General features: G+C 67.2%; 5 protein-coding genes across 5 annotated transcripts; 2 read left to right on the plus strand and 3 right to left on the minus strand.

The window, feature by feature from the left end:
• Positions 1-133: 133 nt before the first annotated feature.
• Positions 134-4,260, minus strand: MICPUN_61711 (set domain protein; the record flags this gene model as incomplete). The annotated part of the gene is made up of 2 exons (XM_002508606.1): positions 134-3,318; positions 3,376-4,260. The coding sequence occupies 2 exons, from the start codon at positions 4,258-4,260 to the stop codon at positions 175-177; spliced, it is 4,029 nt and encodes a 1,342-aa protein (XP_002508652.1). The 3' UTR covers positions 134-174.
• A 313-nt stretch (positions 4,261-4,573) lies between these two features.
• Positions 4,574-5,958, plus strand: MICPUN_113331 (predicted protein). Its single transcript, XM_002508338.1, has 2 exons — positions 4,574-4,624; positions 4,823-5,958. The coding sequence occupies exons 1-2, from the start codon at positions 4,618-4,620 to the stop codon at positions 5,866-5,868; spliced, it is 1,053 nt and encodes a 350-aa protein (XP_002508384.1). The 5' UTR covers positions 4,574-4,617; the 3' UTR covers positions 5,869-5,958.
• On the minus strand, positions 5,921-7,990 carry MICPUN_113330 (camp-dependent protein kinase; the record flags this gene model as incomplete). Its single annotated transcript, XM_002508607.1, has 1 exon — positions 5,921-7,990. The coding sequence occupies one exon, from the start codon at positions 7,988-7,990 to the stop codon at positions 6,005-6,007; it is 1,986 nt and encodes a 661-aa protein (XP_002508653.1). The 3' UTR covers positions 5,921-6,004.
• Positions 7,991-9,221: 1,231 nt separating this feature from the next.
• MICPUN_97932 (predicted protein) lies at positions 9,222-10,322 on the plus strand (the record flags this gene model as incomplete). The annotated part of the gene is made up of 1 exon (XM_002508339.1): positions 9,222-10,322. One exon carries the CDS (start codon positions 9,222-9,224, stop codon positions 10,320-10,322), a length of 1,101 nt encoding a protein of 366 aa, XP_002508385.1.
• A 122-nt stretch (positions 10,323-10,444) lies between these two features.
• On the minus strand, positions 10,445-13,702 carry MICPUN_97933 (p-type ATPase superfamily; the record flags this gene model as incomplete). Its single annotated transcript, XM_002508608.1, has 2 exons — positions 10,445-12,406; positions 12,506-13,702. 2 exons carry the CDS (start codon positions 13,700-13,702, stop codon positions 10,445-10,447), a joined length of 3,159 nt encoding a protein of 1,052 aa, XP_002508654.1.
• Between the last annotated feature and the right edge of the window lie 246 nt (positions 13,703-13,948).

Below are 13,948 nucleotides of genomic sequence, written 5' to 3' on the forward strand. Positions count from 1 at the left end.
GTCTACGTCGACCCGGCGCGATCGCACTCGCCTCCCAGACCCCGGGCCGAAGCAAACCGGGCGGCCGACGCGAATGGAAGGGAGGCCTGATTCGACCTGAGAGCTGATGACGCGAGTCCAGTTTCAGTTTGTTCGTTGTTAAAAATATTTTGAGAGCAGCCCGGGTGGCGTCACTCACGCGGTTTCCTTGTTCCTGCTGCGCGCCAGGCACGGATGCTCGGGGCACTCCCGCTCCAGCCACGGCCCCAGGCCCTCGCTGGTATCCCTCGGCGGTCTTCCCGGTCGCCTAGGGCCGGCAGCCGCCGTCACCGCCGCCGCGAGAGGAGCGTCGTCGCCCGCCGCCAGCTGGACGTCCACCTGGGCGAAATACTCATCCGGAAGGCCATCCGGGTGCGCTCGAATGGACGCCTTCCACTTCCCCGCGCTGCCCTTGCCGCCGTGGAACTCGAACGACTGCAAGCCGAACACGTTCGTGGGCTGCAACCCGTACGCGATGCCGAACTCGCACCCGGCGCACATGCAGTGCACCAACCCCTCGAGCACCCGAAACTCGCCCCACGCGCCTCCGCACTCCACGATGACTCCCAAGGGGCAGTCGCGAGGCATGGGAAACGGCGCGAACGAGCCCGGACCGCCCCCGCCCACCCGCCGCCGCTTCGCGATCGCCTCCGCCGCCGCTTTCGTCGGCTTGCCGTCGTCCCCGAGCGTCGCGTTGCCCTCCCAGAACGCGCGCTTATTTCCCCCGCTCGACGTCAGCGGCATCGTCGGCGGCGGCGGCGGCGGATCGCCGGGCAACGCCACCACCTCGCAGTTGGTGGTGAGGTGCACCGGGTGGTACTCCGCCAGGTTATGCGCGGCGACGGGCCCGACGGACGGCACGGCGCCAGTCGCGCCGGGCACCGCCGATACAGTAGCCACCCCCCCGTTGCGCTCCCTGGCTCGTTCCAGCGCGGCTCTGTTGGCGGCGGCGAGCGCGAAACCGCCGCGGCCGGGGGGCTGGATCCCCGCGAGCTTACCCCCCTCGCACGCGTCGCAGAACCAGTCGTCGCGCGAGTGTGCCGACTCGGTCCCGTTACGCGAAAGTGCGGGGTTTGCGGGTAGGTTGAGGCAGTCGACGTGGCCTCCGGAGGGGCATCCGTCGCAGAGGATAAAGTCAGTCGCGTCGCCGACGTCGCCGCAGACGACGCAGGGAACGTCGGGCTCGGGCTCGCCCCATCGGTTCACCGGCGGAGACGTCACCACGCGCGGCGAGGGGCGGGAGCGTTCGGGAATGGGGAGGGTGGGTTCGGCGGCGACGGCATCGGCATCCGTCTCAGCCGCCCCGAGCGCGACACGCTCCTCCTCCTCCTCCTTCTTCTCCTCCTTCTCCTCCTCCTCCTTCTCCTCCTCCTTCTTCTCCTCCTCGTTTCCGTCCTTCGAAGCCACCGCCTTCCCCAGCTCCGCGTCCGCGACCCGCGCGTCCTCGACATCGTCTCCGAGGACGGCTCGCCGCGCCGCGGCGAGCTCAGCCGCCGCCGACGCGCCCGGGCGAACGTCGCCGCCCAGCGCCGCGTCCACCACCGGAGATCCCAGCACGGGGCCGTCCCGCTCGTCGCCGGCGTCGAGGTCAAAGTCCCACCGCCAACACCCGTCGATCGGCGCCCACGCCTTGCCACCGCCCCTCGCGGCCATCTCCCCGCAGAGATGCGCGGAAAGGGCGTCGATGGACGCGTGCGCCCTTCTCCGGTTTTTGCCCGGGTTTTGCGTCGAATAGTTTGCCAACGCGCCGCGGTCGAACCGGGGCAGGCAAAGCCCGCCCCGCGCGTCCGTCGCGAGCCGATCGCACGGCCTCTCCAGGTACTCCTCTCGCCAGGTGCAGAGGAAACCGAGCGCGGAGTGTTTGGGGTAGTCCATGCGTCGAACGACGCCGGCTCCGTCGCGGGAGCCGTGCGAACCCATCGCCACGTACGGTGATTTGAACCGTTCCCCGCCGGCGACGGGGGCGAAGAAGTTTCGCGTTTGTGACGCGAGGTACGCGAGGTCGCCGCACGCGAGACGCGCGATCCGGTCTGTATCGGATGCTCCAGATTCTTCCAAAGAACGTTTCCAGAGATTGTCCGCCATTTCGCGGAGGATTCGCCGCGCGGCGTCGGATCGAACCCACCGGCGGGCGTCTTCGTCCGAACCGTTTTCATCATCTGCCGCCGATAATCTATCGACGCTTAACGCATCGAACGGGTTATCCACGTTCGCGGCGGACGCGAGCCGCGAAGCGTACGCCACAAGATGCGCGGCGGCGTCTTCGTCGTTTAACAGTCGGAGCGGCGGGGCCGCGGCGGACACGTCGACGCCGGCGGCGGGCTTCTCCGCGTCGCCCCCACGCGCGTGCACGGCGAGGACGCGTCGAACCTTGTCCATCGTCACCGCCAGGGATTGAATTCGCGCGGCATGAATCCCCGACGCCTCAGCCTTGGCGTCCGCGCCAAGGTCCGCGTCGGACGGCTCGTGCGGAACCGTCGGGGGCGTCGAAACGGTTCGGGGGAACCGTTTTTTCCACGCCTCCGGATCGGTTTCGTACTCGGCCGCCTCGGCTCGCGCCGCGTCGATCGCCTCGTAAGCGCGCCTCTTCGCGGACTCGTACAGCGAGTGCGTCAGGACCTTCTTCTCCTCGTGCGCCGTCGCCACGCACTTGGACGCGAACTTTCGCGCCCACTGGGGTAAGCCCGCGAGCATTCCCTCGTCATCCGCCCGCACCCCCGCGGCGATGAGCGCGCTCTTCCAGTGATCGTCGGCTCTTTTCCCGCCGTTGTTACCGCGTTTCCCCGGCGTACCCTTCCCCGGCGTACCCTTAGGGTTTAGGTTTAGGGTTTCCGGCAGGCGAAGCGCGTCCGCGTCGACGCACGACGCGAGCAGTCTCGCGGCGTCGTGCAGCACCGCGCAACGTTCATCCGCAAACGCGGCGAGTTCGCTCTCGCCGTTGTAGTGGAGATAGCTCACCCTGCAGTTCTTGCTCCCGCACAGGCATATGGCGCGCCTCATCTCCTTCTCGCTGTCCGTCTGGCACCGGTAATCCCAGCAGATCTCCTCGCCCGTTCGCACCTCGCGCGTGGTGACCATCTCCACCGAGTACTTCCCTTCGCGAACCCTGACTCGCATCTCCGCGTTGGGCTGGCACGAGTGGGACGCGCGGGTGAGCACCGACCCTTTCACCATGCCGTCGATGAACAGCACGTCGTACCCGCGAGGGTCGTGAAGGTCCCTCTCCACCGCGGCGTTGTAGAACGTGGGCACCTCGTCGTCCCTCTTGACGTCCCGCCGCACGGCTTGCGCTGCGGCTTCCTGTTAAAAAAAACCACGTCAGTCTAATTGCCCATACGAAGATTAAAATAAACTCACCTTTTCGAACCAACGCCACCCCGGGTACAGCTCTCCGCAGTACGCACCGAGGTACGCATCTTTCGGGATCCCCCCGTCCTTAATCACCACCAGCCCGACGCCCTTGGACTTGGCCTTGAACTCCTTCGGGTCCTTGGCGCACAGTTTGACGAGCGCCTTGGCGCACGCCCTGGCGGCATTGGTAGCGGCTTTGGATTCGGCGATGGTTTTGGCCGCGAGTTCTAGCGAGGGATCCGCGCCCGCCACCGCGTCCAGCCGCATCGTCTGGGCGACCAGGTCGATGAACTCGTCCACGTCGTGTTCGGCGACGGCGTTCGGCATGTTCTCCGCGATCTTCTCGCGCGTGTGCGCGTCGAATCCCTTGAGTTCGACCATGGCTACGTCGACGCCCGGGACGATGCCGCTCGAGGGGGGACCCGACGCCGGATCCCTCGCGTCGTTCCCACAGCGAACGTCGCACTTTTCCTGTTCCTCCGGCGCGAAGCCCTCGCCCGCGCGCAATCGGGTGAAGGCGTCCGTCGCGTCCGCGGGGTCGATCTCCTCCGGCGGCACGTGCCCCGGGACGAGCTCGACGGTCCCGGCGACGACGACCTCGCCCTTGCGATTGGCGCGACTGCCGTGGCCGAGCTGCGCGGAGTAGTCCACGCGCTCCTTGGGAGGCGCCCTGGCGCCCGTCGCGCGGATGAGCTCTTCCTCGGTGAGCTCCTTGTCGTCGGATCCCCCGTCGCCGGCGGATCCCCCGTCGCCGCCTCCCTTGGCGCCCTTGGCATCCTCGATGGCCTGGAACTTGGCCATGATCGACTCGACGTCCTCGTCGTCGTCGGCGTATCCGACGTACATCGCCGCGTTGGGCTGGGCGTTGCGTCGGCGGTCCCGGCCCGTCATCGCGGCGCCTCCGTTTGCGACCGGTGTTCCTTTTACCGCGAGTTCGCGCTCGGTCTCTCTGCTCGGTGGCGCCACACGGTCCGAGCAGAAAAGCGTCCCTCGGTTTTGAAATGCCTCCAAGAAATAACGACCGAAAACGGGACGAAAGTAGACCGTCGTCGACGAGTTGTTGATATTTGCACTTTTCTTAGACTAAGGCACGTGTTGTCTCTTTTCAAGCAAGATCTCGTCGTCTCCGCCAATCAGGGGCCGGGATACAATCCTCCCGATATCGCAACCTCTGGCTGTGGAGAGGACGGCACTTCCACGGTCGCGTCTGTCGACTCGGACCCAAACACCAACTCTCAGCCGATTAACATGGCTGGTGCGTCCACGCGCATGCCCCATTCGGTCCCTCGAGCGTCCCTTTGCCTCGTAATGCGCCCGCGCGGCGCGCGATTCCCCGCGCGGGAGGCGGTTGCCTTTTCTTGATTTTCAGGTTTAGGGTCACGAAGAAGAAGCCGCACGACCTCGGACCGCTGACCGAGCCCGCTCCCAACATCCACCCCTCCCTCAAACACAGGCGCGGGCGATCTTCCTCCCGGTTTCGGCGGCCTCGGCGGCGCGCCCCCCGGCGGCATGCCCGGCATGCCCCCTGGCGCACCCTTCGACATGAGCAAGATCAAGGAGATGCTGGAGGATCCCTCCATCAAGGAGATGGCCAAGCAGATATCCGAGGACCCCTCCTTCAAGGCGATGGCCGAGAACATGCAGCAGGCGATGGCCGCCGGCGGTGCCATCGGCGCCGGCCCGGGCGGCGCCGGCGGCATGACCATGCCGGGCATGCCCCCCGGCATGCCCCCCATCGACCCCAAGGCTGCCATGGAGGCCATGCAGGGCGTCATGAAGAACCCCGCGTTCATGCAGATGGCGGAGAAGCTCGGCACGCAGATGATGCAGGACCCCCAGATGGCGTCCATGATGGCGAGCATGCAGGACCCGGCGACGACGGAGAAGATGAAGGCTAAGATGGAGGCGCTGAAGGAGGATCCCGAGATGGCCGAGATCATGAAGGAGATTGAAACCGGCGGGCCGTCGGCGATGATGAAGTACTGGAACGATCCCAAGGTTCTCCAGAAGATCTCCGGTGCCATGGGCGACGTGATGCCCGGTTTCGGGGCTGGCGGCCCGGTCCAGGCGGAGACCGAGGAGGACGGCGAGGACGAGGAGGAGGGCGAGGACGAGGACGACGGCGAGGAGACGGTGATGACCGCCGCCTCCGCCGGAGACGCCGACGCCCTCTCCGAGCTCATCGCCGCAGGCGCCGACGTCAACGCCTCCGACTCCGAGGGCAGGACCGCGCTCCACTTCGCGTGCGGCTACGGCGAGATGAAGTGCGCCGAGATGCTCATCGACGCCAAGGCTAACGCCGACGCCGTCGACAAGAACAAGAACACGCCGCTTCACTACGCCGCGGGATACGGCCGCGCGGACGTCGTCAAGCTTCTCGTGGACGCGGGCGCCTCCGTGACCCTCCGCAACCTCGACGGCAAGTCCCCGCTCGACGTCGCCAAGCTCAACGATCAGGAGGACGTCGTGCAGGCGCTCGAGGCGGACGTCTTCCTCTAAACCGAGAAACTGCCGAGAAACCTCACTGCACATACGATTGATGAAAAGACGTCGTCGAAATATTTTTAATGCGAACGACAACCCTATCTAATCCCGAGACGAACGAACGAACGAGCGCACCCAGGGTAGGGCGCCCCTAATGAATGCTGTTGACGTAGGTCCGCGCCTCTCGCACCATGCGCCGCCGGAGTTCCGTGCCCTCCGCCACGAGCTCCGCGAACCGCGCACCCTCGATGGCGGCGCATCGCAGAGCCGTCGTCGCCGTCACCGTCGCCTTGCGCCGCCGCCACTCTTTGTTTGAACCCCCGCCGCCGCCGACCGTTTCCGACCGTTTCTTCTCACCGCCCGCTCCCTTACGCACGTCCCCGAGGAACTCCAGCTCCCCGAAGTAGCTCCCCGCGCCGTACTGCGCCACCGGGAACTGCTCGCGCTCGCCCGGCAAGCGCACCGAACACTTCGCGCCGCCCTCCTCGAGGATGTAAAAGTAATCGGCCTCGTCGCCCTGACGAATGACGACGTCGCCGGGTGCGAATAACGCCTCGCGAAACCCCTCCGCGCACGCGTACTGCTCGTGCACGGGTAAACCCCGCAGGATGGGCACGTCGTGGACGAACCTCCGGATCAACCGGCGGCGGCCGTGCACCGCGCGACCCGCCGTCCTCTCGAACCAGCATCGTCGCATTCCCCAAACCTTGGCGCCCACCGGTCCCGCGCGAGCGGTGTGCTCCCGGGTCGTGGCGAAGGTCAACGCGACGTCGCCGACGACGCCGCCGGGACCGACCGTTTCGACCGTCCTCGGCGACCCGACGCCCGTTGGGTTGGGCGCCATCACGTCGAGCGTACCCGCCTCGACGACGTAGAGGTAATCGCCCTTGGCGCCGTGTCTGTAGAGCGGTTTACCGGGGGGCACGATACACGATTCCATGTCCTGGACCGCCGCGGACAACACCGCGCGCTCGGCGCCCTCGAACGCCGGGTGCGACTCCAGCGCCGCCACGAGCCGCGCCAGCCGCGTCGGCCCGCGCGGGTTGGGGCCCAAGGGCTCGCGCCGGCGAACCGGTCGATTGGCGTCCCGAACCGTCGAACCCTTCCCGTCGCGCCGGCGCCGCCGCCTGAGCTCCTCCTCGCCCCTCGCGTCCCGGCCCGAACGGACGCCGCCGCCGCGCCCCGCGCCTCCCGCTCGCAACTCCCTGGGGGTCTCGTCGCCCGCGTTCGTCGGACCAACGTTTTCAGCCCCGGATTGAGCGTTTTTGTGGCCGTTTTCGTCGCGCTCGCCCTCTCCCTCGCTCTCCGTCTCGAATTCCTCCGGGTAGAGCAGCTCGTCCGGCATGTGTCGCCCCACGTGGATGCGGGTCGGGTCCGCGCTCTGGCGTTCCACGAGCGGCGGCGGCGGAGGCGAACGGCCCCGCCGCGGGCTGGGCGTGCGGGGCGTGCGAGGGCGCGGCGAGTCCCCGCCGCCGCCGCCGCCGCCGCCGCCGTCGCCGCGATCATCCGTCGCCGCCGCCGCCATCGCCGCGATCATCCTCGCGATGTTCGGATCCCCCGGACGCAACGGCGCCGGGCGCTTCGACTCGCGCGTCTCCACGACTCGCGCCGCGGACTCGAGCGCCGTCCGACGCATTCGACGCCACGAGCGAGTCGACTTTTCAAACATTCGCGCGAACGTCTCCCGACCGACAAACGCGAGCTCCGTCCCGTCGACGTCCTCGCCGCATCTCATCGTCGCCTCGAACGCCAGGCGCCGTTCGACTTTATCCCCGACTTTATCACCATCTGAGGCGTTATTATCCCCCTCAAAGGCGTTATCCCCCTCGAGGTGGGTGCCGTGCCCCCACACGAGCGAGTTGAACCCGAAGCCGTCGCCCGGCCAGTATCCGGCGACCCACCGTTCGTCGCCTCCGACGAGCTTCGCCATCGCGTGCGCCTCCCCCTCCATCACCATCCACGCCCCCGCGCACTCGTCTCCTTCCTTGGCGACGGCCTCTCTGGGGCGAAACGTCGTGGTGCGCAGGACGCACGCGAGGAAAGAGCGCTGCATCGCGTCGGTGGCGTCGGCGAAGAACCCGACGCCGTCGAGCAGCGGGCGCCACGCGGCGACTTGCGCTCGCATCGATTCGACCATCGCCTTGAACGCCTTCTTGCGTCGAAGGACGCGGCCGTCCACCGCCCACAGCACGGCGCCGGGTTTGTTTGGCGCGGGTTTAGGGTCAGGGTCAGGGTTGAGGTTTCGCGGGTCGGAGTCGCGGCGATCGTTCGGGTCGACGGCGACGACGGCGGCTCGGAGGTTTGGCGACGCGCCGAATATTTTCTCGAGCTCGCCGAAGCACGCGCCCCGTCGCAGCGTCACGGCGACCTCCCCCGCGTTCGGCGGGGGCGGGTCCCGCGCGGCTCGCTCGAAGGCGCCGTGAACGCCGTCGCCCTCCCCGTCGTCGTCGTCGGCGGCGGCGCGATACGCCACGACGTCGACGGCGCCCTCCGCCACCACGTACAGCGCCGCGTCCGGGTCGAACTCGTGGTCCTCGTCTCGCATGGGCGCCATCCCTCGGCGCTCGCGCTCGAGCTCTCGTTCCGCCTCGGCGGCTTCGCGCCGCATCCGAAGCGCCTGACGCTCGCGCTTGGGTCTCCAGTGCATCACGCGCTCGCCCGGCATCGCGACGACGCGGCGGCAATGGCGCGCCAACGCCGCGCGATCATCGTCCGCCAACGGGTCGAACGCGTTGTTCTCGTCCAGGAGCGCGCGGATGCGGGCGAGGACTTCCTCGCGCTCCGCGCGCGCGCGCTCCTCGCGCTCCTGCTGCGCGGCGAACTCGCGCTTGCGCTCCTCTCGCGCGTGGCGCTCCGCCTGTCGCTTGGCGGACGACGACGACGACGACGACGCATTACCCATGCCCCGTCGCGTGTCTCGACCGAATGATCTCACCAACGCCTCACCGCGACGGGTGCCGACTCCTCGGCTCGGCTCGGTTAGGTTTGGCGACCGTCACAGCGCGATGGCGCTCAGACGCGCGTTCGGGGCGGCGGCGCGGTCCGTCGCGAGCTCTCGCGATGCGACAATCTTTGGCGCGCCTCCGCGCGGGTGGCATCGCGCGGGTGACGACGGACCGACGCGATGGACGCTGCGCGTCGGCGCGTCGTGGTCGTGGTCGCGGTCGCGGTCGCGGTCGCCGACGGGTTTCCCCCGTCGCGTCGGCCCGCCCGACGGCCTCGACGCGCCGCCGCACGCGTCGTCGTCGCATGCGTCGTCGTCGCATGCGTCGTCGCGAGCGTTCAGCGGCGAGAGCGCCTCCACGTCCGGCGCGTCGTCGCGCCGGGGGGCGGACGGGCGCGCCACCCCAACCCGAGGTTCGACAGTCATGACCCCAGCGCTGGAGCGACGTCTGGAGGCCGTCTCCGCGCGCCACGACGCGCTCGTCGCCGCGCTCGTCGCCGATCCCCCGCCGCGCGCCGCCGAAATCGCGCGCATCAATAAAGAGCTCGCGCGCGCCGAGCGCGTCGTCCGCGCGTACGCCGCCGTCAAGGAACGCCGTCACGAGACGGCGTCGCTCGAGCAAGTCATCGCCGAATCCGCCGGCGTCGACGCGGAGATGGCGCAAATGGCGGAGGATGAGCTCGCGACGTTGGAAGAGACCACCCCCGCGCTCGAGGAGACGCTCGCGCATCTCCTGCTCCCCGCGGACGAGGCGGACGACTCCGGGGTGATCCTCGAGGTCCGCGCGGGCGCGGGGGGCGACGAGGCTGCGCTCTTCGCCGCGGACCTGCTCCGAATGTACGAGATGTTCGCCAGGAAAACCGGGTGGCGCTTCGAGCTCGTCGCCGCCAACGCGTCCGAGGCGGGCGGCGTCAAGGAGGCCACCGCGTCCCTCGCGGGAGACGACGTGTACGGCCGGTTGAAGTTCGAGTCCGGGGTGCACAGGGTCCAAAGGGTGCCCGCGACGGAGACGCAGGGGCGGGTGCACACGTCCACCGCGTCCGTCGCCGTGCTGCCGCAAGCGGAGACGGTGGAGCTTGACATCAGGGACGACGACCTCAAGATCGACACCATGCGCGCGTCGGGCGCGGGGGGTCAGCACGTGAACACCACGAACAGCGCCGTTCGCATCACGCACGTACCAACGGGCGTGACGGTGGTGATGCAAGACGAACGCTCGCAGCACAAAAACAAGGAAAAGGCGATGAAGGTTCTTCGCGCGAGGGTGTACGAGTTGGAACGGCGAAAGCTGGCGGACGCGAGAGCCGATCAGCGCAGGTCGCTCATCGGAAGCGGCGACCGGTCGGAGCGAGTGCGCACGTACAACTACAAGGAGGGGCGGGTGAAGGACCACCGCGTCAACTTACTCCTAAACGATCTCCCGGGTTTGTTGGACGGAGGAGACGCTTTAACTCAGATGCTCGACGCGCTTAAACTAGAGGAGCGGAGGCAGCTCATGGCCGAGTTCTCGGTGAGCTCGGAGTAAGTCTCGGTGTCGTGCGATCGTCACTGAAATTAACGTAATATAGATAGTCTCGTCGTGCGAGTGTTACTGAAATTAACATAATAGCGAGAACGAGCGCGGAGAGCGCGTCGTCGTCGCGGCGCTCACCTCCCGGCCGAGACGAAGTTCCTGCCGATAAACTTGAGAATTTCGTCGATGATCCAGACGGGCGAGGCGGCCGCGCACACCAGGAGCCACTCGTTCAGATCCAGCGGCACGATGCTGAAGATTGTCGCCAGCGCGGGTACGTACAGGATCAGAAAGTGCAGCGCGAATGACGAAAACATGGCGAGGATCAGCCACGGGTTGATCCACGGGGGCATGATCACGAGGGAGATGTCCTCGGACAGCGCGTTGCACGCGTTGAACATCTCGATCACCACCAACGTCGTCAGAGACAGGGTCGAAGCCTTGATCTTACCCGCGTGGAAGTAGTCGCACGCGTCCGATCCGGTGTACGAGTAGGTCACGCCGCCCGCGGTGAACTTGCCCCCGGCGAAGCCCTTCCATGTCTCGCACTCGCCCCAGTGGGTGAGCTGGTGCCACGTCACCGGGGTGTGACCGTCTTTGGCGAGGTCGATGCCGAGAAACTCCGTCTTGGTGTACCAGACGGCGAAGATCCCGACCGTCGCCGCGCCGACGTAGAGGCCGACGACGAGGTACCTGACCATGGCCCAGGTGGATATGAGATCCTCATCCTTTCGCCTGGGCTTCTTCGTCATGATGTCGACGTCGGGGGGGTTGAACCCGAGCGCCGTCGCGGGCGGACCATCCGTCACGAGGTTCACCCACAGGAGCTGCACCGGGATCAGACCCTCCGGCATGCCCAGCGCCGCGGTGAGGAAGATGGACACCACCTCGCCGACGTTTGACGAAATCATGTAGCGGATAAACGCCTTCATGTTATTGTAGATGCTGCGCCCCTCGGAGATGGCGTCGACGATGGACGAGAAGTTGTCGTCGGCGAGGACCATGTCGGAAGCCTCCTTGGCGACGGCGGTGCCCGTGATGCCCATCGCGATGCCGATATCCGCGAGTTTCAGCGCGGGCGCGTCGTTGACGCCGTCCCCGGTCATCGCCACAATCTCATCCGCCTCCTTGAGGAGCCGGACGATGTCTTGCTTGTGCTTGGGCTCCGCGCGGGAGAAGACGCACCCGCCGGGTGTCGCCAGGAGCTTCTTCTTCTTCGCGAGGGGCATGTCGGAGAACTCCCTGCCGGTGAACGACCTGCCGACGGCGTCGCTGGGAGAGTCGAAGATGCCGATATCCGCGCAGATGGCCTCGGCGGTGAGCTTGTTGTCACCCGTGATGACCACGACGCGGATGCCCGCCGTCTTGCACGCGTCGATCGCGCCACGAACCTCGGGCCTCGGCGGGTCCCTCAGTCCCGCGAGGCCGCAGAACGTGAGGTCGCTCTCTATGGACTCGTACTTGCCCGGGTCCATCAGGTCCTTGTGCGCCGGGTGTTGTTCGCCGCCGTCGTAGCCGCCGAGCTTACCGAGCTCCGCGCCAGTCTTGAGCGCGAAGCCGAGGCATCGTAGCGCGGAGGAGGACATCTCCGCGACGGTCGCGACGATCTCCTCGCGAAGCGCCGGGGACAACGTCGTCACCGAGCCGTCCGGGAGCAAAACCTTGGAGCATCGATCCAGGACGCACTCGGGCGCGCCCTTCACCAGCAGCGAGTTCTTATTCGAGCCCTTGCCGCCGTCCGCGACGATGACGGACATGGACTTGCGCCCGCGGTCGAACTCGAGCGTCGCGAGCTTGGCGCCCTGTGCGGCGTGGTGGTCGGCGACGCCCTGGCATCCCTTGGCGGGGTCCGCGGCGCGAAGTTTCACGATTTTGGCATTCGCCGCGGCGTCGGCGACGCCAATCTTCTCGGCGAGAACCTTGAGCGCGCCCTCGGTGGGCTCCCCCGCGCACCTGAACGCACCGTCCTTGAGCTCGACGGTGCTCTCGTTGCACATGACGCAGACGCGCGACACAGCTGTGACGCACGCGTCGAGCGAACCGCCGACGAGACCGACTACGCCGCCGTCGCTCGGGTCGTAGCTGGTGCCCTGGACCTCGTACGAGGTGAGGAGACCGCCGCCTGCTCCGGCGCCTTTCCTCTTGCTCGGGGTCTTGCTCGGGGTCTTGGAGCCTCCTCCGCTCAAAGACGGCACGACGAGTCGCACGGCAGACATGTTGTTAGTGGTGAGGGTGCCCGTCTTGTCGCTGCAGATGACCGAGGTGCAACCGAGCGTCTCGACGCTCTGCAGTTTGCGAACGATGGCGTTCTTCTTGGCCATCTTGCGCGTACCGAGCGCGAGGCAGGTGGTGATCACGGCGGGCAGTCCCTCCGGAATCGCGGCGACCGCGAGCGCCACCGCGATCTTGAAGTAGAAGGTGCACTTGGCGAAGTTGAAATCCACCTCGGTGATGGAGAACGGGTCCGAGAGTCCGCCCCACTTCCAGCTGATGAAGAAGTGGTAGTTCATCAGCCACACGAGCAGGCAGATGACACCGATCATGAGCGTGAGCTGGTCGCCGAAGGTGTCCAGCTTCTGCTTGAGCGGCGTGTCGTCCTCCTCCTCGGCGGCGGCTTGAATCTGCGCCTGGATCTTGCCGATCTCGGTGCGCATCCCGGTGTCGATCACCGCGGCGACGCACGCGCCCTGCGACACGGAGGTTCCGCCGAAGAGCACGCACTCCTTGCCCTGGAGCTCGCATCCGGCGTCGGCGACCGGTTCGGTCGTCTTGTTCACCGCGACGGACTCTCCGGTGAGCGACGCCTGTTCCAGACGGATCGTCGCGGTTTTCAGTCGAATCACTCGGCAATCCGCCGGGACTCGATCGCCGGTTCGGACCTCGACGACGTCCCCGGGGACGAGCTCGCGCGCGGGGAGGTCGCTGATCCACTCGCCGGCGCGGAGGCATCGCGCGGTCTCGCTCTGCATCTCCTTGAGCGCCTCTAGCGCGCTCTCCGCGTTGCTCTCTTGCCACACGCCGACGATGGCGTTGAGCACGAGGATGAGCAGGATGACGCCGGGTTCGACGAAGTCCACCAAGGACAGCTCGACGCCCGGCGCGCGCTCCTCGGTGAACGCGAGCACGAACGACACGAGCGCCGCGACGAGGAGGATCTTCACGAGGGCGTCGTCGAACTGCTCGAGCACGAGCTTCCACAGGGGCTTACCCTCCTCCTTGTCCAGCTCGTTGAACCCGTACTCGGATCGAAGCTTGGCGATCTTTGTTTCGTCGAGGCCCGTTTCCGGGTCGACGCCGAGCTCGGCGCAGACTTCAGCGGCGGTCGCGGTCCACGGCGTGTACCCGCCATCGCCGGTGGCCTTCTTCTTCGACGGGGTCTTGCGGGGCGGCATGGCTCTGAGTGGCGAGCGCCGCGCGAAGCGAAGTGAGATCTCACCAACGGTTCAATTCATCATCGTCATCGTCACGCTTTTCAGGTGTCTCCACCAATCAGCGCGCAGCGTCAGCCGTCATCAGCTGCCGCTTTCCGCCCGGCACTCGTGTGATGCGCGCCGCGTTGGCGTCGTCGTCGCTCTCACCCGCACGCGCCGCGATCCGAGCCGCAGCCGCGAGAGGCGCATTCACCGGCAACCCGGTCG

This window comes from Micromonas commoda, chromosome 10 (genome assembly GCF_000090985.2).
Source record: "Micromonas commoda chromosome 10, complete sequence".
Lineage (NCBI taxonomy): Eukaryota > Viridiplantae > Chlorophyta > Mamiellophyceae > Mamiellales > Mamiellaceae > Micromonas > Micromonas commoda.